This window comes from Erpetoichthys calabaricus, chromosome 3, assembly GCF_900747795.2.
Source record: "Erpetoichthys calabaricus chromosome 3, fErpCal1.3, whole genome shotgun sequence".
Classification (NCBI taxonomy): domain Eukaryota; kingdom Metazoa; phylum Chordata; class Cladistia; order Polypteriformes; family Polypteridae; genus Erpetoichthys; species Erpetoichthys calabaricus.
The window spans coordinates 101,213,602-101,238,954 of record NC_041396.2 but is presented as its reverse complement, the minus strand read 5'-3'; the positions used below and the strand labels follow the sequence as shown (position 1 = coordinate 101,238,954).

The 25,353-nt window shown below is 37.5% G+C and overlaps 1 protein-coding gene across 2 annotated transcripts in view; it reads right to left on the bottom strand.

Moving 5' to 3' along the window:
- The window catches only part of nkain2 (sodium/potassium transporting ATPase interacting 2), a 1,184,136-nt gene that overhangs the window by 242,637 nt on the left and 916,146 nt on the right, over positions 1-25,353 (bottom strand). For both annotated transcript variants that reach the window (XM_028797243.2, XM_051924104.1), the window contains exon 4: positions 14,849-15,049. In XM_028797243.2, the coding sequence (XP_028653076.1) occupies positions 14,849-15,049 (201 nt within the window). The remainder of the gene's footprint in view (positions 1-14,848; positions 15,050-25,353) is intronic.

Here is a 25,353-nt window from a genome sequence, read left to right as displayed (position 1 = left end):
CTGGCCCCAAGAACAGTCCCTGTTGGTCAGTTGGGTGAGGGTGATTACTGTCACCTTTCAGTTTTGATTGGCGGCCATGTATGCAAGGCACTGGTGGATACAGGGTCAACTGCATCTATTATCCATCCTGACATGTTGGATGTGGAGGTCCTATGTGCAGCCAATTCTACTAAGTTGATGACAGCGACAGGTGAGATGACCCCCATGTTAGGCAGAGCACAAGTAGACATTTGCATTGCTGAAAAGCAGTGGGTGCAGGATGTCTGGGTGGCTAATATCAACAACTCCTGTATCTTGGGACTTGATTTCTTACAAGCAGCTGGAGCGCGAATAGATCTTCAGATGGGGACTCTGTATCTTCAAGGCATTGGGACACTCCCCTTGTTAGGGCACCAGCAAGGCAGAAGGGAACCACCAGTGGTGGTTCCCCAAGAAGAACATGTGCCTATTTTCACTAACATCACTCAAACTGTACCAGTAATGAAGGTTGTCCACACTGTTTGGAATGCCAACAGGGAAGGGTTAACACACAAGCAACAGCGCCAGCTCTGGCAGTTGTTACATGACTTTAGGGACTGTTTTGCTACCTCTGCAGATGATGTTGGCCAGACTTCTCTTGTGCAGCATGACATCAATACTGGGAGTGCTTTCCCTATCAAACAGCGCCCCCGCCGTATGCCACTAGCTAAACAGACAGCAGCTGAGAACATTCTACAGGAAATGAGACAGGCCGGAATTATCGAACCCTCTGAGTCTCCCTGGGTCTCTCCTGTGGTCCTTGTCCCTAAGAAGGATGGCAAGTGGCGATTTTGTGTTGATTATCGGCGGGTAAATGCTGTAACCATCAAGGACTCCTATCTGTTGCCTCGCATTGATGAATCCCTGGACTTGGTGGCAGGATCAGCCTGGTTTTCATCACTAGACCTGCGCAGTGGCTACTGGCAGGTGCCGCTAACACCTGAAAAGTGATCCCCAGCTGTAAATAAACGTGTGTGCAGGACTGGAACTTGTGTCTGCCTATCTGTGTCGGCTAGGGCAGCTGTACAAGCTCTGGTGGTCCACAACCATTAAGTACCCCTAACTTTATCACTGCCCTTAAAAAAGAAATGAAAAAATTAAAAATAAAATGTAATCAAGCATAATGATTCCAATAATTTCTACTCAATATATATTTGCTTTAAAAGGAAGTAAAAAATTGATGTTGTCGATAAATCTTGACTCACTTATAAACAGGATTAATAAAATTTCCATTTGCTTGATGCGCAAAAGGAAATACAACAGCCAAATCTGTAACAGCAATAATGCTTACAAAGTAGTTAATTGCAACAGTTGGTGACAAAGTTGTGAAAAAGGTACCTTAATAATTGCAGTTAAATTGTAAACTGATAAAAACTTACTATCATGATGAAAAGATGTAAACAGATTGCCAAAACTGTGCCAAAACCTTACAAGTTTAGTAATGTATGATATTTTTTAAAATAACCATGGGTACAAATTACTTTGCCTTAGTGTTTATGCTATGTACTGTACTTCTATGTATATTTTCTAACAAAAATGGGATATTTTATGATTGGTGTTAAAGGAAAAAAGTGAGCATATCAAAATCAAACCTTCTCACATGTGTTAATAATAAATATTGCTGCCATCCTGTGACAATTCTCTAACATCAAAATAGAAAAATGTCTCTTTTCTTTATAAACAATACATTGCTCATCTGAAAAGTGATTTAAAGAAATTAACTTCATGCATAACCTCTGAAATTTCCAAGAAATGCCTGATCACCAACAATGATGAGATGGCTTACAGAATAGAGTTTATCTACTAACACAGTGATGCCAGGACAAAAATTTAACCTCAGAAAAAGAAAGGAGCTGCTCATAGATATTAGAATGTAGAAAGCAAACCATGCTTATAGCTACTGCATATTGGAGGGGAAGAGGTTCAGAGGATCAGGGGATCAGCAGCCTAACATTTCTTGGAATGACCATCACTGATAAACTAAAGTGGACACAACACCTTTGTGGCTATTGGTAAGATGGCTCTGCTTCCTCAAATGTTTCAGGAAATCTCAGATTAATCCATCAGCTATCACTGTCTTCTTAGGTAAACAGTGGAGTCCATCCTTACTGGCTGCATCACATTCTGGTATGGTACCCTCAGCTCAAGATTGTAAAGAATCGTAGCGGGTGGTGAAGGTGGCACAAGCTGACTTATATTCAGCCGTTCTGCGTTAGAAAGGCAAAGAGAATTATTTAAGACCGTAGCCAGTCGCTTTTCTCACACCGTTGTTCTAGCCAAAGGTAAAGGACCATTCACACTCACATCCACAGGTCATCACTACTACTACTGAGGAGCCAATTATATTAATAAATACTGCAAGCTTACAAAACAGCTAGTCATATAAACAGCACTGTATGGGTTTTTGTATGTACATATAAAACCAAGTAGGAATTTAATTTTTCTTTGAGCACAAGAAAATAAACTTAAATATACTGCTCAAAAATTAAAGGAACACTTTTTAATCAGAGTATAGCATCAAGTCAATGTAACTTGTGGAATATTGATCTGGTCAGTTAAGTAGCAGAGGGAGTTGTTAATCAGTTTCAGCTGCTTTGGTATTAATGAAATTAACAACAGGTGCACTAGAGGGACAACAATGAGATGACCCCCAAAATAGGAATGGTTTAACAGGTGGAGGCCACTGACATTTTCTTTTCTGACTGTTTTTCACTAGTTTTGCATTTGGCTACGGTCAGTGTCATTACTGGTAGCATGAGGTAATACCTGGACCCTACAGAGGTTGCACAGGTAGTTGCACCTCAGACTGTCCAGGAGCTCAGTGATGCCCTGGTCCAGATGTGGGAGGAGATCCCCCAGGACACTATCTGTCGTCTCATTAGGAGCATGCCCCGACTTTGTCAGGCATGCATACAAGCACATCGGGGCCATACAAACTACTGAGTACGATTTTCAGTTGCTGCAATGAAATTTCAGCAGAATGGACTAGCCATCCTAGCATCCTTTCATTCCTAACACATTATCCAGTCCATATCAGTAAAGATATCCAGCATGAGATCTGATGTACTGTATTTTCAAATTGTTCCTTTAATTTTTTTGAGCAGTTTATTAACTTGAATGGTTTTGCATTAAAATGTCCTGATTGAGACAATAGAATGGCAAATGGAATCACCGTGGGAGCAAAATTCAATGTATTTATTAAAATGTGTAAGATGTGATCATGAAAGCAGACAACTCGGAAAAACCAAGAAAGGCTAGGGTACCACCCTGGTAACCACATTTAATTATCAACTCAAAAGACAGCTGATAATGGCACAAACTAAACTAAATTCCTTCAGTGATAAACATTATGGTTGGCAGTAGGAGCTCTGTCCTCTGGGTTAGTCAGCTTAGCATCTAACTCCACCTTTTGGAAAAAGGCCAACTTTTTATGCTGGGATGGGGATGGAGTTTTTATCGGGTGGTGGTGGTGGGAACGGTCAGTTATCCATCTTGGGCTCTTTTTTTTGGCTGTGGAGGAGGAAGGTGTAGATAATATTAGTGTTAGCTCACCTCTTATTCTGGGATGGTATTGTTGACCTCATTATAGCCAAGAAGGTGGTACCCAGACACACGCTAAGCATAAAGCAGCACTCAGAGTCAATGGGGCTGATCATATGTCTGTTACATATTGCTATGACTTCGGGATTTTAAACATGCTTAGTCTAGTTTTGCATGGATTTTGTCCTCTATAATATAAATTGCATTCCACCAATGAAACAAATTATAGAAGTTTGTGATACAGAAAAAAACATTATAATTAAAGAGATCAAAATGAGTTTATCAAGGCATGAGTAGAGTTGAGGATTTGCAGGTATCATTTTACATTAGTAAATATTCCTGAATTATTTTCTATGTGTTTAGACTTTTTTATGATTATTTACCCAAATTACTATTATGGAGGAATTCAAGGTGTTTTTCTTCTACTAACAGTCAAACAAAATAAAGAGTGCATATCAAAATAATTACATTGTAAAGTACTTAAATATGGCCAGTACCCACGCAGTGTGCTATTATATTAGTGTATAACCAGCACTGAAGAAAAGAATTAAACAAAACATCTCACGGGGGCTTTACAGTAGAATAGAATTCTAACATGGACTATTTCCTTGGATTCAATTGGATTAAATATTATGTTACTACTTCCTGAATTTCTTTGTGTTCATTTCAGACTTTCAAAATTGTCCATATTAATTACCCTGTAAGAAATGCTGATGATTTTCTCCTTCCATATTAAGGCAATTGTTATCAATATCATTTTAACACTTATTAAGGTAATTGTTGTGAAAACTGAAAAACTCACAATGCCAAAAAGGGTAGACAAAGTTATCAATTTATTTATCGCAAGAAATTATTTTTATTCATATCAGCCAATATGGATAGTCTGATTTAGCTCTATAAAAAGACTCAAGGTCAACGTGTAACAGTTGTCATGTATATTTTCTGGTCAGTGTCTTTTTGTACCTTTCCGTGTTCTGATAATACTACAGAAGAACCCATTAAGATTAGAGAAGCCTTTAGGCTGGATGTAAAGGAGCATCTGTCTTGAAGGGTCAGTGAAAACTAGAGGAGAAGTGGCAATACAGGAAGCATAAGGTGATAAATACAGTGGTGAAATAAAGAACAGCAGACCAGACAGAAGGTAATTTGAGGCCATATGTGTTTGGAAAAACACCACCACCTGGAGGACGCCATTGTAAGTCTTGTTTAATATTTTGTATTTTGAATTACATTCCTTGTATGAAAATATGCTGTTGAAATAAATGTTGTTGTTGTTATTAGACAAACCCAGGCTCATTTCTTGAAAGACAAAGTACACCTGATTCTTTCTCTTTTGCAGTGAATCAATGAAAAGGCCTGAAGGAAGAGAGAGTGGGGAAGAGTTTCCATGGATCTGAGATATGGCTTGGCAAAACTCTGAAATATGTTAAAAAAACATACTGTGGTTGGACTTTCTTTTAACTCTAAAATCATTGTGTTACTGTTGTAAGTGTATTAGTGGCTTGTTTATTATTTTGTACAGTAATTCATGTGTGGGAGAGTACACTACAGATAAGGTTTTTGTAAATAGTTAACATATTGTACATTTTTCCCATATTCACAAAATAATAATTTACTTTTTATTCTTTTATATACTATTGTGTTCTGTGTTTGGGTTGTGCACAGTAAGAAAGTACTTTTGTTCACTTGCATTTTTTTTTGTTTTTGCTGCAGCTCTGGTGATCGGTAGTATATTTATCACCATGCCATCTTGGGACTGGAATCTGGAGGAATGGTACAAATGAGCTTTCTTTGTCAAATGTGTAATTTGTTGGATATTTTAAAACAAATAATGAGATAATTACACTGTCAAACACAAAATTGTAATAGATCTCTTATAGGGACTTTCTCACAGGCACAGTGGGAGATTGAAACAATTACTCACACACTTTCCGTTTTCCTCTTTAGAATGGCAGAACACTGCATGAAAAAGGACTGCTATCACTTCTGCATCTTAACTGAAAATCCACATCATCACTGGACATCATCAGTTGACTGAGACTACCAGAAGAGCAGATGACGCTCCTATAACTGAAGATCTTACTAAGGTGCATATTCAGACATCTTTTCTTACTTTGGTTTTTTATTACCAAATGGCAATTAACAGGGGGTTTCCAGCAGAAACATCAAATCTTGCATCCTTCCAATTACAGTACCTTTACTGATAAAACTGAATCAATCAAACTAGCAGTATCTAGGTAAATGTCTGTAAAAGTTATTCTGCAGTGGCAAGATGCAAATTCACCTACTGTACTGTTAAATGCAGAAAATATTTGCTGAAGGTGAATATAATTAGACGGTATATTGTGATGCAATACGTTGGATGGTTAATGGAACACAATCAGAATTTTTCAGAACATTAAACAGATGCCTATCTCATAGACCATTGAATGGCACTTAAAAATATGTTGCATAACAAGAAACTGTTGCATTGAAAGACACTCCTGTTTTCTATGGCCGCCATGATGTAGACACTAACCTCAAGCATGACTTGGGCTGAAAATTCTGTGCAATTATGGTTAACCACAAGTCAGACATGGGGTAATGTGTAATGATCTGCTTTACATTTTTAAGTCCAAACAATTCTCCGGACAGTATTCTGCTGCCATCTAGTGGATGAAATAACATCATACTACAGAAAATCATGAATATTTCAATGTGTTTTGCCATTGTAAAGTAACTTATCAATATTCATGAATGAGGCAGAGCCTCCAACTTAAAACACAATGGTAAACAAAAAGTCCTAAAGGCAGTTTTAAAATTAACTGAAATGGCAACACTGCTAGAATTAAGCAACAATGATGACAATGTGAATTGGTCATCAGACGTTGACATGCAAAGTGAAACTGCTGGACACCCTTTTGAGGAGAAGACCGGGGGAGTGGACATATCATCAGCAGCACCTCCCCTGGGACATGAGAAGGCAGCCCCCCTGGTTTACATCAGGGTCACGGAACAGGAGCTTAGAAGCTCAACCCTGTGGGGTTCCATGGCCACCACCGGGGGCACCTGGACAGCTCCGGAAGTGCTGCCAGAAGAGGAGCTGAATTCACATGTAGCACTGCCGCCACTCCCAGAAGTGCTGCTGGATGTTAATCAGGAAACACCTGGAGCACTTCCGGGTGCAGTATAAAGGAGGCTGACTCACTCCATTTGGGGAGCCGGAGTCGGGTGGAAGAAGACAGAGCTTGCAAGTGAGGAGTGGAGGTGGAAGAAGAAAAGAGACAGAGGACTGTAAAGGGATAAGGACTGAGCATTGTAGAGTTTGTGCACTGTGTTGTTATGCAGAACGTTAATAAATGTGTGTGTTTGTGGAACATTCTGAGTCTGTGTCTGTCTGTGTCTGGGTTCATTTTCACAGGACATACTAGTAGATTTCAATTTGTACATTAAGTAACAATGCTATCAAAATCTCTGTGATTTAAAATAAAATATACTCCACAAGGTAATTGTGGAATGTGCTGATAGACTCAAATTTTTAGCAGATGCCCTAAGGAGCACTCAATGTATGGGGCTTTTTAGTTGACCACTCCTCAATTCAACCTAGCATCTGTGGGGTGAGGTACATTGAGCTTTCCAGAATAGAGATCCACTACTATAAAATTGGTGACAACTATGGGTTACATTGCAACTGGCATGGGCTTGATATACTTCTGAAATGTTTTTGAGTTTATGCTTTGAAAAGTTCAGGTTGTTGTACGGTAAAATAGTGGACCAAATCTGTGTGGTGCATTAGTAGTTAACAAAGTGGCCATTCAGTGTACTGTATTTATGAGTACTTTAAACAAAATCCTTTGATATTTTTCAAGATTTTCAGTTACATGAACTGATGTTTTTCATTTGTTATAATTCCTAAAAACCTGGTGAGTGATGTTAATTTAAATGCTTTTTTTAGGAGATTGGCAATGTAGTTTGAAATTCTACTAACTGGCTTGTGCAACTCCAGATAATGGAAGACACATTTTTACCAGATTTACAAAAGTATTAAAATTACAACGAGAGGGCTGTTAGACCTCACAAATAGAGAAATTTAAATGCTAGAAAAAGCTTCTGGTGCCTATGCTGCCTGCCTTTAGATCAACAAGCAGCATTTGTGTGAAAAATCTTAGCTCATATTAAGTTCATTACCACCCACTCTATCAACAGGCACTGTATGGGCAACGTCAAGGCCTGAATGCTGCTTAAGATCATCACAAATTGATTTGCTTGGCAAAGAAAGGCAAGAACAGAGATCTCACTGACTGGTTTGAATTGAATTTAATTGGTTTTAATATAATGAACTTGCCATTTTAGAGCCCAAAGCACTGCAAACATTTACAAGTGACATATAATTTACATATACATTACAATCAGTAAAATAAAACTATCCTATAAACTGAAAAAAATGTTATTATTTCTAAATGAAATGGATGAAGTATATGCAATATTACTGGTATATAGTACAAAAAAGGTTTATGATCCACTAATTTAAACCATGAATCCAATGTCACAATTTGAACAACCATGATATACTGTAGAGTCAAAGGACTACAATTACTCACATGGAGGTCTAGAGGCTTCTGATAAATTATTCTGCAGTTGAATGGAATATATAACAAATCATATAAGTACTTATACAACCTGGAGCTTATTGTTAATTTTTAAACATGGTCTCCATATTACAAAAAAAAAAAAGATACAGCATCTCCAGAGACAGTCCAGAGAAAAGTGGCTAGGCTGATTCCAGAACTGTGGGGTATGAGCTATGAGGGAGGATTGAAAGAGTTGATCCATTTTAGTTTAAGCAAACAGAGATTAGGATGTGATGTGACTGAAGTGTGATCATATGAGGTATTAGTATAGTGGATCACAACAGCAACATTTATTTCTATAATATATTTTCATAAAAAGGATGTAGCTCAAGTGCTTTACAAGATATTAAAGAAGTTATTACATGCAAAGAAAAACAAATTAAAATTAGATAAGAAAAATAATGCATAGTGTACAAAACAATACGCACACTTAAGACATATATAATTAAGAGAATCTGAGTCCTTAAATATAGAATATAAAATATTGTTTTTTTAATCACACAATATATCACAGAATATAGAATGTTACCAACTAATGTGGTAGATAGTAGGACTTTGAGAATGTTTAAAATTATGTTTGATGTTATTTTACGATAGTTAGGTGAATTGAGATTGATGAGCTTTTTTGGGCTGAATGGCCTCTAGTCATGTACTCATGTTCTAATGTGCATTTCATCATAGCCGCAATTCAAAATAACACTACAAACTACATTGGGTAAGTAACATATTAATAAAAATATTTTTGGGTGGTGTATTCCTTTAAACTATTGGATTTGAAGAAAACTGGATAATGGAAAGTTAACAGAAATCAGAAAAGATTATGAACATTGTAAAAATACTAGAGACTTGACTCATATATGATGCTTACTAGACCACAAGCTTCCCAAAATTTCAACAAAGAAAACAGCTACATTTCTGATTCTTTCATACTGTGTTCTGAAAGTATATAGAAAAGAAAAAAGACATAACTGGACATGTGGAAGGTTGAGGCAAAGACAATAGGTCCATCTATTTTACAGAGAGAATTAGAGGTAAATAATCTATGTAATTTAAAGCAGTGTGTTTTTATTTCCTGTGCTACAGGTTTCCTAATATGCTTTTCTTATTAGCTGTTTAGTTGTATGAGTGTTGTCATATATTTAGATGTCTCTAATCAAAAATGTATAAATGAGCTTGACAATGGCAATATCTAATGCACAATATACTGCAAACGATGCTCAATGAAATTTTTAAAGCAGACATCAGAAAATCAGTGTCGTGAGACTACTCACACTTCAAGACATGACAGAAATTCTTCCAGTTGTACACCAGCGTAATTGTATGATACAATCGGGTATTGCAACCCCTCCCATATTACACATGAAACAAATATCCAATGAAGCTGAAATTTGGGCTGACTCAAAAAAATCAAGTGGCAACTGCAAATCTGGCTTAAAGTTCTGCCAATTATTGGACTGCATGCAGCATGCTCTTTTCTGTTTGGCTGTGTGATTGTGTCTCACAATGGAACTGTGTGCCACATTTGCTTCTTATGTTTCAGTGCTGCTGCAATAATCGCTGCCTCCCTGTGACTCTAAACTAGCCGGATTAAATTTATCCCTCAGCAAATGCAGGATTAAATGTATACTTATGACTTTTATTCAGTTCTTTTTACTTACCGTATATACTTGTGTATAAGTCGGGTCTTGAAACCCAAAAAATCGATCATAAAATCAGACCCTGACTTATATGCCAATTCAAAAATACGACACATTTTTTTTTTTTTTTAACATCTTCTTGCTTCCTCCAATCTCGCACCAGTTTCTCAGACACATCGAAGTTTGTTCCAGCAGTGCAGTTACCAATTTCTTTTGCCACTGCGACGACTTTTAATTTAAAACCAGCTTCATATATTTTCTTCTGATTGAACGTTCCATCGTAGATAAGGGATGATCTTACGATAAAGGTGTATGAGGGTGTGAGATACAAAAAACACAAAACAGTGTAAATGTCGCTTCAGAATAGTTCAGGTATTACCATGTGGTCACGTAGGCACAATACATAGAAAAAAAAAGGCAGTGTGCTCTGTGGTAACTCTCTCAGGTGGGCGTTAGCATATCATAACCTCTTGGATTAATAGCGTGAGTTTTCCACATTCGACTTATACAACCAACATTATAAAATACTAGAAATTATACGGTAAAATCAAGATTATCCACGGGAGAACTTAAACGCGAGTATATACGGTAATTGTGAAGTGCTCGGGTAGGATTTCCTCTATATTGCTAACCAGGCTTCATTTCTTTCTGAGTCTTCCAATAGTTTCATAATATAGAGTCACGCCTAAGTAGTATTGCTGAAAGTTAGACAGTGTCCTATTCCTTCATCTTTTAGATTTTTAAAAATGTAAAGTTTCATCTGTGGCCTTTTGATTATTCAAATGACCCAAATTACAATTGTGTCCATCTTTTGGTCTAATTTTATTGTTAGTATTTGAAGAATTTCTGAAACAACACTAAAATATTTACTTCTTCTGCTGTGCTTATGAATATTCTCATGCACTCAGTTTTACTGCACAAATCTGAGACTAAAACCAGCAAAAATTTTCTGTGGAATCTTGCCTTTTTTTTCTTTTTTTCAGCCAGCTAATCTTAAGCAAACTGGGCTGGATATGTTATATCATGTGTGAGATTCATATTGCACAGGATTAGTTTAGAAGATGTAACTAACCAAAAAAGATAAAATATAAAAGACACTGATTTATGTATTCATTAGCTGTGTTTTCAGGTTATAAAATTTTTTCTTTCTAATTATCTGCTGTGGCTTGACAATAACTTCCCAATTATCCTTTGCATGAACAATAACATAGAATATTCTGCATTTATTCTGAATTAATTTGTAATTTTGAAATGTCAGTACTAGAATTAATATATAATTTATTTAGACCAAAGTCATTCTGACCTTGATAATGGATTGAAAGCATACAGTACGGCTGAAGTGAATTTATTCCCCAGAGTCCATATTTATATTATACACAATGTTCAACAATGACAATGTAAAGATTTCTACTATAAAGTGCATATGTAAAGTCAGAGTAAACACCCGCTTTATTCCTATAAGTGAACTGCTGGTCAAACTTAATGATTCAGGTAATAATGTCCTACTAAGACAACAACTATCCATCAAATGCCGCTGAGCACAAGTGAGCAGATGATCTGTAGAAGCATGATTTAGTAGTATCTGTAACATGGTGTACAAATTCCTACAGCACGCAGATGTCTCAAAACTGTAATTTAAAGGTTGCAGCTAATTTGTCAGCTTTTTTATTGCAGAGTGAACTCTAGGCATAACCTAATTGTTCAATAACAATATAAATAATGACTTTTATCGTAGCTGTCAATTACTCAGATAAACAATATGGCGTTTTACAGATGCTTTGCATAAATGAAATGCATGAAACATGACTCTTTCAACTCCTATTACGATATGCTATATAATGATAATAATAAAGCTCAGAGCACAGTGTTTTGTCAAATTTAAATTTAGTATATGATTAATAGAATTTGCTAGGATAATAAAAAGGGTAAGTGACAATACAAAATGTTGGGTATTCCTGCTGAGCACATCAATGTCATATTAACTAAAGATTTCAATTCCAATTTTTAAAGAAAAAAGAGAGACAAATTACAGTACTTTTTAAAACTTGATTTGTTTTTATGTTAACGCACTAAGCAGTCTCATTTTTATATTATTTTTATTCTATTTATACAAACCATATGACTGCAATTGCAGTTCCACCTAAATGCCCTTATCATAAATTCTAAGAAAAATGTCAACCAGGAGAATGAATCAAGTGCATTGTTTACAATAAAAAAAATAATAAAAGGATTAGAAATCCATTTATAAACTGAAAATGATGTGTAGTGTGGTCATGGCTATCATAGCATATGGGGGAACAGTGGGAGGGCAGTACTTGTCCTAGCAAATAGTAAACAGGCATCAAACTGAAAAGTATGCAGCTGTTCTTTAAAGTAGCAGGGGGGAATGAAGCTGTTTTCATTGCTATCCTTTTTCAGTTGCTCCTGAATTTAAACAATTTAAAGCAAATCAGTTTAAACTTGACATTTGATTTTGTAGGTGAATATATTCACATTCTCTTTTAGAGTTACAGTGGGTTACCTTGAGTCAAACAGGCCTCATTATCTGAATTGTCACAAGGCTCACAATCAATTGTTATTTTACGTTTTTAATTTTTTTAAATGCAGTATTTCATGGTACTTTATACATTGCACACAATAATACAAGTCGAAACATCAGAACAGCAAAAAGCTACAAATAAATGCACAATATATCAAGAAAAATATCACTTGTAAAATACCTAATAAAATACAACTGACAGTAAAAAAGCAGATTTACAGAAAGGTGGTGCCCAGTCAGTTCATAAGGCTACTCTATATATGTTAATTATGTAGTCACACTAAAAACTAAACACTAAGCAGTCAGATTTTTGAAGAATAATTCATGTTTTGGATATTGATAAATATTGCAGGTCCTCACTGCATGTCATAGAGTATAACATATTCAGTTATGCTGTGTTTTTATTGAAATGCAAGTTGAAGTCATCTCTGGGCTTGGGAACCATTTTAAGTAAGAACTTACTTCTATATACAGTATATTGCATTTTCATATATTCATCAATCTGATCAATTCAATAGAGGATATATATGAGTTTGGGTTTAAAAAATTTAACAGTATGATGCACTTAGCAAATTACTAGTCATCATTAAAGCTAGCTTTTAAATCACAAGCAAAAAGACTGTCAACAACTTAATTGGAGCAGCATTCTTTTTGGCTTACCTAAAACATTTAATGATGAATGTCTACAACACATACTATTTGCAAGACCAAATTTTCAGAAGCATCAAGAGCTTCTTAGGTTAAAATCAGTGCTGGACAAGGCCCATTTGGAGCCCTAGGCAGGGTGGACGGATGTTGCCCCTCATTGTACATAGTAGGTAGTTGGTATTATTAGACTTCGACGACCTTTAGGGTGTTGGATTTCCTCCTGAGTGTTCTGAGGGCGCACCCCTTCAGTAGCACAAAGGTGATGCTTTGTGTATATACTGTGGACTTTAAGGAGCATGTGCCCCTTGGTGTATGGAGTTTGTGCATTTTTACTTTCATAAACGTCACCCAACAATGTCTTGAGTGCTTGAGGCCCTTACCTTTCATTAATGGCGCTCCTCAGATGACAGCACCCTAGGTGGCTGCCTATGTTGCCTAATGGATTGACTGACTCTGGTTAAAGCAATATTTATTTAGCTTGAGTGACCACTGAGGTTTTGAATGACTGGGGGATAGTCTGGCAAAATGACACCTTTTATTGGCTAACTAGAAAGATTACAATATGCAAGCTTTCGAGGCAACTCAGGCCCCTTCTTCAGGCAAGATGTAATCTTGATTACATCTTGTCTGAAGAAGGGGCCTGAGTTGCCTCAAAAGCTTGCATATTGTAATCTTTCTAGTTAGCCAATAAAAGGTGTCATTTTGCTTGGCTTTTCTCTACATTCATAATGGCTAACACGGTACAACACCCTAGTACTACTGGGGGATAGTCTTAAACACATATTTAAAATGTACCAAGCAAACAAAAAGAAAACAAAAGTGTGTGGTCCTATCTGATGGACAAAGACATGAGCTGTCACCAGGATTATGGAATGTTCCTTGATATCAAGTGGATATGAAAGTGCCCTCAAAAATGACTTACCAACAAACTCTTTAGACATATAGCCACTTAAAATTTTCATTCCAAATGACAAACACCTGCACTACCCCAAACCTTCTCCTTATATGAGGCTGGTTTTGTGTCTTATCCAATAAAATGTTATCCAATGGGGGAATGCAAAGCCATCAAGAAAGTCTCCACTATGTCCAAACTGCAGTCACAATCATTTACAAGAATGTTTAGCAATAGTTAACCTTGCCAATGATTTTCACTCCACATTGATTATGCCCTGTTTGGAAAGAGATAAACTGACCTGCCTAAGGTCTTCTCCATCTGAGTAATATTGGACTAGCCTCTGGTATGATCATTAGCTATTGTGATCATCTCATTGGTAATGGAGAACCAGCAGTGAAAAAGTTTACATCTTCGAAGCTTTAAACAGTTACATATTGTTATACACAATTGCAAACAGTTACACTTGCAAATTTCATTTTGCAGTCGATCAGTATTTAAAGCTAAGATACAGTTATTAAATTTTAAATGTTCCACTGAAAAACACTTCAAAAAGTAAGATATTAAGGTACTTATATTCCTTTAGTGTAAAATATCCAATAAAAATGTTATTGCTCAACTTTTGTTTTATTTCCTTGAAAGCTATAATTTTAAACTAAACCGATTAAGCGTATACTGCCACAATAATAAAACTCAGCTTGCATGAATTATTTTAGTTTTTAGATATAAAGGACATGTAATAGAGGATAGAAAGTAGGTCCCAGACAAAATAAAACTAAATAAGGCAGCATTAACATTTGACAAGACAAAATGCTGACAAACAGACTCCTCATAAAATGTAGTAATGTGCTCCTAGCATATATAATATTTGCAATTCCACATTAAGTACAGTAGCAATATACTAACTTCACTTAAACTGCTCCTTGTTTTACTGTGGACTTTTGCTACTCATTTCAGTACTTACTGCAAGGATGATCTGTAGAGAACTTTGAACCACTTCTACATACTGATATTCCAGCAAGCATCCAGAGATGCTTATATATCGATGGTCCTCAGGAGCCCAGTCTGGGGCAGGAGATACTGAAGTCACTACACAGCCAGGTCCATTTTCCATCCACCAAGAACGATGCATAGAGATGTTAAATGTCATAATTACATCTCTGTCCTAAAAAAAGGAGAGAAAAATTAAGGAAGGACAATAAAGCTGGACGTGTATTAGAATAGAACAAATACCTTCTGATGATTTTTTTCCTTCCTTTTTTTCTAGTTTGACTATGAAGTGATTTGTTGTATATTTTTGATTTGATTGTATACAATGTTATTTTCTTCGGATAAAATAATGAAAAAAGAACATAACAGATACAATATTTGAGGGTTGCCACTGTTGGATGTAGTATGAAAATATGTGTTCATATCTAGGGTCATTCATTAATTCTCTGAACCTTTTCATTGAAACCAAGGATTATGGGTGATTTGCTCATAAGACAGCAGAAACACAAATGAACATGTTTTTCACATCATTGGCATTTGTGCAGAAACTCACTTGTCCACAGAAACAAATGTTCAAACTCCACAAGAATGGCAATTTGTGTCAGGATATAAGTCCCTGACTCCGAAGTTATTAATTAGTGGCTGTAACACCTTCACCACCTATGAATGTAATGTACATAAAAATCATTGGTAATGATTGTTTATGAGGAATCAGAAAACCATAAGCAATACACGATAACTCAGTTTTGCATGATGAGTAAGAATAAAAATGTATTAAAAAAACTTAAAAAGAATAAAACCACTATGGTGTTCATATATTACATTACGATGTCTATGGCTTTGCAAATCACAGTGTATTTGTGACAGAGACCATCTGTGAAATTATTGTACTCTGACAGACTTTAATGTAAGGACTGTGCCAAGAATGCACTCTTTGGTGCATTTGCTAATGGTATGCCAGTTCCTACAAATCAAGATATCTATTATTCTGTCACCAGTGGCATTGACCAAATTGGCTGTAAATATGGCTTTGTAATTCCTGGAGGACAATTGTGCTTGTCATGCACCATTAGATGAATATACTGCATAATGTTCTATACAGAACTATGAGAAGAAAGAACCTAAGGAAATGAGAAATGTCAGTAAGAGGAGACTATTTAGCCTATTATTGTTCATGCTCACAGGCAGTGAGTTATAAACTTTATAACGTAAATTTTCATGGATTTTTCCACCTTGACAGAAAGCAATTTTTCAGCCATATGCTCTATGATAGCCTGGCACAGACAAGCTTTTATTTGGATATCATTTCTAAAATGGATGAATGGAGTAATGGACTGATGGTATAGACCCCCAACATGGCAGGTGTTTCATATACATTGTGGTTTTCTCCAGAAAAAAAAAATACATGACATTAAGACTTTTGTTATGGTTTCTCATTGCTCCCTGGATCATCAAGTATATATTTACACTTGATTAACCTAATACTATTTCCAACATAAAAATGTCAAATCTTCTAAGGGCATTTTAATGGGTCTCAAGAGAGAGTAACAGAGAAGTACCCTAACTAGATGTGAGAGTTAAGCTGCTTTTCCATTTTGTTCCCTAATTTTCTCACCCTCATAAATTCCCTCCAAGCATTTCTCGTCTTCAGCAACTAGTCGTACTTCCAGTCTTCAAAATTTTTAAAAGCATTGATAAAATGGATACAGTAGAATTTTTTTCAAATAAATTTTCCTCTTTTTTATAACATGGCAAATAGATTTCCATCATCCTGTTAGGAAACCCTAGCCTCAGGTCATATATCGTTTAGGTCACCCTTTAACCATATACTGCATTCACAGACTGTAATATGCTAATTTCATTTTCAAAAGTGGAAATTCTCATTAGATTGCACTTAATCACAGCCCTGTAAGATAATGCCAAGAAATGGTTGCTGGAGCAATAGTTATTTACAGTAGAAAGTTCTTTTCAATATGCATAATTAAACCTGAATAAATTGCACAATTATTACGTTTCAGCCTCATTCAGCCTTCAGTTTCATTAGCTTAAAAGTTAAATGTGTTGGTTGCAATAAGGAACAAACAACTTAAAACCATTTATGCAAGCAGAACATTAGGAGAAGACAGAGTCGAGCATCTGCTCATTCTTGGAGAGAATCCCATCTGATAATGCCAGTGACATTTAACCCTCACACACTTGTTATTCAGTCAGGACTAATTACATTGCCTACATTAAGGCAAGGAGTGAGAGCTAAAATTATAGGCTACTTAAAGCATGCAAGCCTAAAGAAACAAAATAAAAATCCTTATCACAAATTAATTCCTAGTTTAACCATCATAAATGCCACTTTCTTATACCTAATAATTAAAAACCTAGTCTATTCAGTCATCCAGGATGAACATGTATTTTATGTTAGAGAATGTTATAAGACACAGACCTGCCTAGGAGGCGTTCCTAATTTATGACAATCTTAAAACTTCATATTAGAGCAGATACATTTCTGAAATCTGCACAATCACAAAGAGGCAAAATAAGATGCTGCAGATGTTCTATCAGACGGTTGTGGCGAGCGCCCTCTTCTACGCAGTGGTGTGCTGGGGAGGCAGCATTAAGAAGAAGGACGCCTCACACCTGGACAAACTGGTGAGGAAGGCAGGCTCTATTGTTGGCATTGAGCTGGATAGCTTGACATCTGTGGCAGAGCGACGGGCGCCCAGCAGGCTCCTATCAATTATGGAGAATCCACTGCATCCACTAAACAGTGTCATCTCCAGACAGAAGAGAAGCTTCAGCGACAGACTGCTGACACTGTCCTGCTCCACTGACAGACTGAGAAGATTGTTCCTCCCCCAAACTATGTGACTCTTCAATTCCACCCGGGGGGGGTAAACGTTAACATTATACAAAGTTATTGTCTGTTTTTACCTGCATTGTTATCAATCTTTAATTTAATATTGTTTTTTGTATCAGTATGCTGCTGCTGGAGTATGAGAATTTCCCCCTGGGATTAATAAAGTATCTATCTATCTATCTATCTATCTATCTATCTATCTATCTATCTATCTATCTATCTATCTATCTATCTATCTATCTATCTATCTATCTATCTATCTATCTATCTATCTATCTAATAAATTTCACACAGAAAACACTGTCAAGAACGAAGTTAGTGCAGTGAGGCTACAGTGCAATTCACACTGTGCCAACCTTCTGTCATTTGCAATGTAATAGAATTGCAAAATACTACATTTTCAGAGTAATTTCTTTTCATTTTGTATTGATTGTTTTAAATTGTGTGATTAGGTACTAGATTTGTTTAATGTATGTGGCATATTTATGTACTGTATATTTAATTAAAATTAAGTTCTAATGTACTAAGTAAATATTCTTTGTCACAGCTGCTCTAATGAGGGACTAAAATAAACAGTACACAGGAAGTAGTGATATGCAGAGCTTAAAGTCTAATGTATCTGTCTGCACCCCCCCTATCCCTGAGGCAGCATTGCAATGTCCTAACTAGTTCCATCTACTGGTTCTACCATTAAATGCCTCCTTATATTCCAAAGACCATGGGCCACTGTAGGTAAGACCAATTTTGTACAGACAATACACATTTCATTTATAATGAGTAACATAGATACCATGATGCCAGTATAGCCACCATTTTGAGCAATTACAGAAATAACTGAACAAGGCTGTGATAAGGAGTAATTCTAGAAACAGGCCCACTCTCATTTTCTACACAAATCATTGCTAATTTAATAGATATTCAAAGTATATACAATATATCACTTGTTATGTTTCATGTATTATAAGATGAGTGAGTACATCCAGCATTCCTCAACATACAGAATAATGCCAGGATTTAAAGAGTCAACAAAAATACAGTGTATAGGACAATGGGCAATCAGGTAACATAAACACAGAACATCAGACGCATGTTTCACATGCATCTCAATGGCTGTCTCTCCTCAAAAAAAAAAAAAAAAGTAATAAATAAACAAAATTGACAGGTGTCAGCCGAGAGTGGCAGCCTTTTCAGCAGCTCCGTGTACGACTTTATTTTTCTACTTTTATTTTTCTACTTTTATTTTTCTCTTTTTTATTGATCACTCCTATCACTTTATTTTATGTGGATTCATTCCACATTACTTAATTTTACAACGTGGGCATGGATTTTTACACGCTGAGACTCGTCTATTCAAGTACTCAACTTCGAGTGCTGAGAACAAATGCCAGTGCCGCTGTGGTTCCCTATTTACCCGTCGAGGTAAGGTGGCAGCAGAGCTGGCACTAAGCTAAAAATGAAGCGGATTGCGAGAAAGTGGCGTTTTAAGCCTTCGTTGCCTTCTGTGATCATAGGAAATGTTAACTCACTATGAAATAAGATCGACGAACTGGCTGCGCTGGTGAAAAATGTCAGAACCTACAGAGAATGCAGTTTGTTGTGCTTTTGCGAAACGTGGCTAACTACCACCATCCCAGATGCTAACGTGGAGCTACCCGGGTTTAGCACAGTTAGAGCAGACAGAGATGCAAGTACCTGCAGGAAGCACAAAGGAAGAGGACTCGCTCTCTATGTTAATACACAGTGGTGTAACTCTGGACATGTTAACGTCAAAGTCTCCACTTGCTGCAGGGACATCGAACTGTTGGCCGCAAGTTTGCGTCCCTATTACTTGCCCAGAAAGTTTGGACACGTCATTGTTGTTATTGTTTACATCCCTCCTCGGGCGGACGTGGAGACAGCGAGTGACATCATCCATTCTGCTGTTGCTAAGTTACAAACGCAGCACCCTGAGGCGCTTGTGCTAATTGCTGGAGACTTCAACCATGTAACGCTGGACAATACATTACCTGCCTTCTCCCAGTATGTGGATTGTAACACCCGGAGAAATAAGACTATTGACTTACTGTATGCAAACGTTAAAGACACATACAGCGCCACCCCGCTGCCTGCGCTTGGGAAAGCAGATCATAACCTGGTTCTGCTTCAGCCTCACTACAAACCAAGAGTGAGGGTCCTACCTACAACCACACGCTCATTCAGGAAGTGGTCCCCTGAGGCAGAGAAGGCTCTGAGAGAATGCTTTGGAACTACAGACTGGGATATCCTGCAGGGATCACATAGTGAGAACATTGAGAAGGTTGTTGACTGCACTACTGACTACATCAACTTCTGTATGGACATTGTAGTTCCAGTAAGAACTGTACGCTGCTATGCTAACAACAAGCCATGGATTACAAGTGACATTTTTTCTTTGAACCAGAAGAAAAAGGCTTTTAAAGGCGGTGATCAGCATGAGCTCAAGCACGTGCAGAAGGAACTCCAAGTCCAGCTCAGGGCGGCAATGGAGCAGTACAGGAGAAAGCTGGAGCAGAAGTTGCAGAATAACAGCATGAAGGAAGTGTGGGATGGGATGAAGATCATTACTGGCTGCAGCTCAAAGCGGGGTGCCACCATCGAGAGAGATGTGAAGAGAGCAAACCAAATGAACAACTTCTTTAACAGGTTTGACCACCCTAACCCACTCTCACTCTCACCTCGGAGTACTACACCCTCCACACATCCTTCTGCTGATACCAGCATAGGAGAGACATCCTCACCCACAATTACAACAGCGCAGGTGAGCAGAGAGCTGAGGAGACTTCGTACCAGCAAAGCAGCAGGTTCAGATGGAGTATCGCCACGACTGCTGAAGGTCTGTGCATCAGAGCTGGGGGGTCCTCTACAGCGCATCTTCAACCTGAGCCTGGAACAGGGCAGAGTCCTGAGGCTTTGGAAAACATCTTACATCACCCCAGTCCCAAAGGTATCACGTCCTAGTGAGCTGAATGACTTCCGGCCTGTTGCTCTGACGTCACATGTGATGAAGACCATGGAGAGGCTGCTGCTTCACCACCTGAGGCCACAGGTTCAACATGCCCTCGACCCTCTGCAGTTTTTAATATCAGGAGAAGGTGGGAGTGGAGGATGCCATCATCTATATGCTATACCGATCACTCTCCCACTTGGACAGAGGCAGTGGTGCTGTAAGAATTATGTTTCTAGACTTCTCTAGCGCCTTCAACACAATCCAACCTCTGCTCCTTTGGGACAAGCTGACAGAGATGGGAGTAGATTCATACCTGGTGGCATGGATCGTGGACTATCTTAAAGACAGACCTCAGTATGTGCGTCTTGGGAACTGCATGTCTGACATTGTGGTCAGCAACACAGGAGCGCCACAGGGGACTGTACTTTCCCCGGTCCTGTTCAGCCTATATACATCTAACTTCCAATACAACTCAGAGTCCTGCCACGTGCAAAAGTTCGCTGACGACACTGCTATCGTGGGCTGCATCAGGAGTGGGCAGGAGGAGAAGTATAGGGACCTAATCAAGGACTTTGTTAAATGGTGCGACTCAAACCACCTACAACTGAACACCAGCAAAACCAAGGAGCTGGTGGTGGATTTTAGGAGGCCCAGACCCCTCATGGACCCCGTGATCATCAGAGGTGACTGTGTGCAGATGGTGCAGACCTATAAATACCTGGGAGTGCAGCTGGATGATAAATTAGACTGGACTGCCAATACTGATGTTCTGTGTAAGAAAGGACAGAGCCGGTTATACTTCCTTAGAAGGCTGGCATCCTTCAACATCTGCAATAAGATGCTGCAGATGTTCTATCAGACGGTTGTGGCGAGCGCCCTCTTCTATGCGGTGGTGTGCTGGCGAGGCAGCATTAAGAAGAAGGACGCCTCACGCCTGGACAAACTGGTGAGGAAGGCAGGCTCTATTGTTGGCATGGAGCTGAACAGCTTGAAATCTGTGGTAGAGCGATGGGCGCTTAGCAGGCTCCTATTAATTATGGAGAATCCACTGCATCCACTAAACAGTGTCATCTCCAGACAGAAGATCAGCTTCAGCGACAGACTGCTGCCACTGTCCTGCTCCACTGACAGACTGAGAAGATCGTTCCTCCCCCAAACTATTCGACTCTTCAATTCCACCCAGGGGGGTAAACGTTAACATTATACAAAGTTATTGTCTGTTTTTACCTGCATTGTTATCAATCTTTAATTTAATATTGTTTTTGTATCAGTATGCTGCTGCTGGAGTATGTGAATTTCCCCTTGGGATTAATAAAGTATCTATCTATCTATCTATCTATCTATCTATCTATCTATCTATCTATCTATCTATCTATCTATCTATCTATCTATCTATCTATCTATCTATCTATCTATCTATCTATCTATCTATCTATCTATCTATCTATCTATCTATCTATCTATCTATCTATCTATCTATCTAATTCCTCCCCTGTAGTACTGGAATCAGCCTAGTTGTTCTTCTCTGGACTTTTTCTAGCGCTTCTATGTCTTTTGTGTAGCCTGGAGACCAAAACTGCACATAGTACTCCAGATGAGGTCTAACCAGTGTCTTATAAAGCATTAAGCATAACTTTCTTGGACTTGTACTCTACACATTGTGCGGTATAACCTAACATTCTGTTAGACTTCATAAAGACTTCTGAACACTATCTGTCAACTACGACTCCTAAATCCTTCTAATAAGGTGTACTTTCAATTTTAAGACCTTTCATTGTGTGTTTATCCCTAATATTTTTACTTTACATTTACTTATATTAAATTTCATCTGCCACAAATCTGCCCAAGCCTGTATGCTGTCCAAGTCCCAATGCAATAATTCTACACATTCTAGATTTTCTGTCAATGCACCTAGTTTGGTATCATCTACAAGCTTGACCTGCTTGTTATTTATATTCCTATCCAGATGATCAGACATATATAAACAAAAGACCTGTGTGTGTGTGTGTGTATGGAGCAGTCCGCTGTGCTCTTGCTCAACCACAGCCATAGAAGTTGGTGTGAATTCTATGGAAGATGTAGAAGCTTATACAAGTATGATTTGCACTTGGTGAGATGGCACATGCATGCACCTTTGCATTTTTTCAGCACTTGCATGCACCTAACTTCTAACTCAGCCAAAGCAGACAAACTCAGCTTTGTGGTACATGCACGTTGTACATTCACACAATGAGCTACCATATATTTGCCTGAGACAGGTTCCAGCCTGTCCTGCTCAGTTTGTGTGCAGCTGCACTCGACTACACATCCGTCTCGGACAAGATATGATCTGTCTTGGTTCAATTAGTTGATGCATAGGCAAGTTCACCAATATAGTAAAACTGCTAGAGAGTGCAGTTAGTTTATAGATATTAAAAATACCAGCAGTTGCAGCACTGACCCCTGTGGGACACCACTGTTAACATCAGCCAATTCTGATAAGGTTACTTACACCATAACCCTCTGTTTTCTGGGGTTTTTTTGCCAGTTCCGTACCCATCTACACACTGCACCCTGTACTCCTGCTTCTTTTAGCTTGATGCCCAACCTCTCACATGTGGGACCTTAACAAATGCTTTCCTGTAAACAATTTCCATTGCTCATTCCTCTGCATGTTTATTTCAGTGGGTAAAAGCTTGTAATCCTCGTAAAAATTTTGTGCAGGTCAAGTAAGAACATTTTATAATGCTTCATGGGTGAGTTGCATCTAACAAAAACTTTAAATAATGTGCAATCGCAAGCCTTTGCTTAGTGTGTGCAGTGGATATTCAATTATTTGTGAACTGGTGTCCCTTCCCCTATTGTTCTTTGCAGGTTTTCTCTCATGTGCACTGTAAATACATGTAAAGGATCCTTGAATGTGCCTCCAATGAATCTGAAAAACACAACCATTTTTTATTTTGCTTTATTTTATTTTTATCACACTCCACCCTGGTCTATGGACGATCCTTCACAGTCTCCCTCTTCTAGGATTTCAAGTTCAAGAAAGAAAAAAAAAACTATCTTTAGTCCAGTTGGTAATTACAGCAACCATTTAACAACTCATTCAGTGTTTATTAATTACTAAAATATGAATGTGGGCAAAAGTCTCATTTTGGGCACTTCTTACACACTGTAATCATAATCACCATCTGTCATCTGTCTTCTAAGATAAATCTGCTCTAGACCACATTAGACGGCTCACTGATACAAAGATTTGCTATTTATGAAATGCTAACAATTTTTTTTAGAAAGATGCAAATTATAGAGGGTAACGTGATTATTAATTAAATAAACCGAGTTGTTCTAATTAATTGTAAACTTGTCTTCCAGGTTCTTTTAGTTTAGTGCTCTTCTCATTGGTATTTTTCATAAAGATTTGATTTTACACATCATTCAGCAAAAAATGGATGTCATTACTAGGTAAATATTTTTAAGCCTAACATGTAGAGTCATTTTCAAAGTAATGATGACCTTTTGTTTTGCCGTCCATTGAAAAAAATAAGAAAGAGAAAGAAAGCACGCACAAATGCACACACACAGAAGGTATTCAAGTATTGTTAAATGTCTTCAACTCTGTGAAAAACTAACTACAACCTGTTTACTTAATAATCATCCAGTCCTCACTAACTTGAAAAGTTAGGTAACTCTTTCCTAAGGTGACAAACAACACTATCAGATGTCAGTATGTTGTCAACAAACATAAGTCAACATGCAGTAGATATGTGTGAAAAATTAACTATGCCCCATGATTTTGTAATGACCACTTGTAGCAGCACTGGTTTGATGTAACCTTTTTCTTTGCCAGTATATTATTCTCTTGCTTCATACTTGAGGTATTTTAGCCCATCATCTTTACAAACCAGCTCAGTTCCTTGAAGTTTGAGGTTTATTTAATGGTCATTTAGCAAACTTATTTTCTCTAATTTTAAGTAGCATAGCTCATTTATTTCTCACTGTGACATACTATGCAGGTTAGGAATACATCAAGTTAGAAAAATGAGATGGTGAACTAATAGTACAGTGCTAGTTTTCACTTTGCAGTGCTCATACAGCTAATGTGCCCCATCTGGTAATATTCCCAAAAGGACTATTAAAGGAGAAAGATTTATGATAAACTGATGGACAAACAGATGAAAACAACAGTATGGTAAAATATAAGCCAAAAATATAACCAAAACATTTGGCATAGGCAGGTGGGCACTGAAAAAATGTCTCTTACAGATAATTCAAGGTGAATTTTTGACATTCTAAGTGGAAAGATATGCATGTCATACAAATGTAAAAAATAATTTATTCTATCTATGCCTTCCTCCTTGATTCTCATGTAGAAATCTGATAGTAAGGTCCCATTCAGAAGAAGAGCTTGCATTATACAGTAAATACTGTAGATGTGCTATTGCAAATGTACTGGAAAAGTTCATCTTTTCTTTATCACAAATTGTTCTTTTTGTAATAAAGCCCTAAGAGTAGATAACAGAAGAACAATTAGGAAAATTAGTTGTGTTGCCTCAGATTTTTATATAGTAGAAGATACAGAAATCTCAATAGTGTGTATGTGTGTGTGTGATTTGAAATATATTTTAGGGAGGTAGGGAATGTACTGTATATATTTTGTAAAGGTTTGACATAAACTCCTATGATT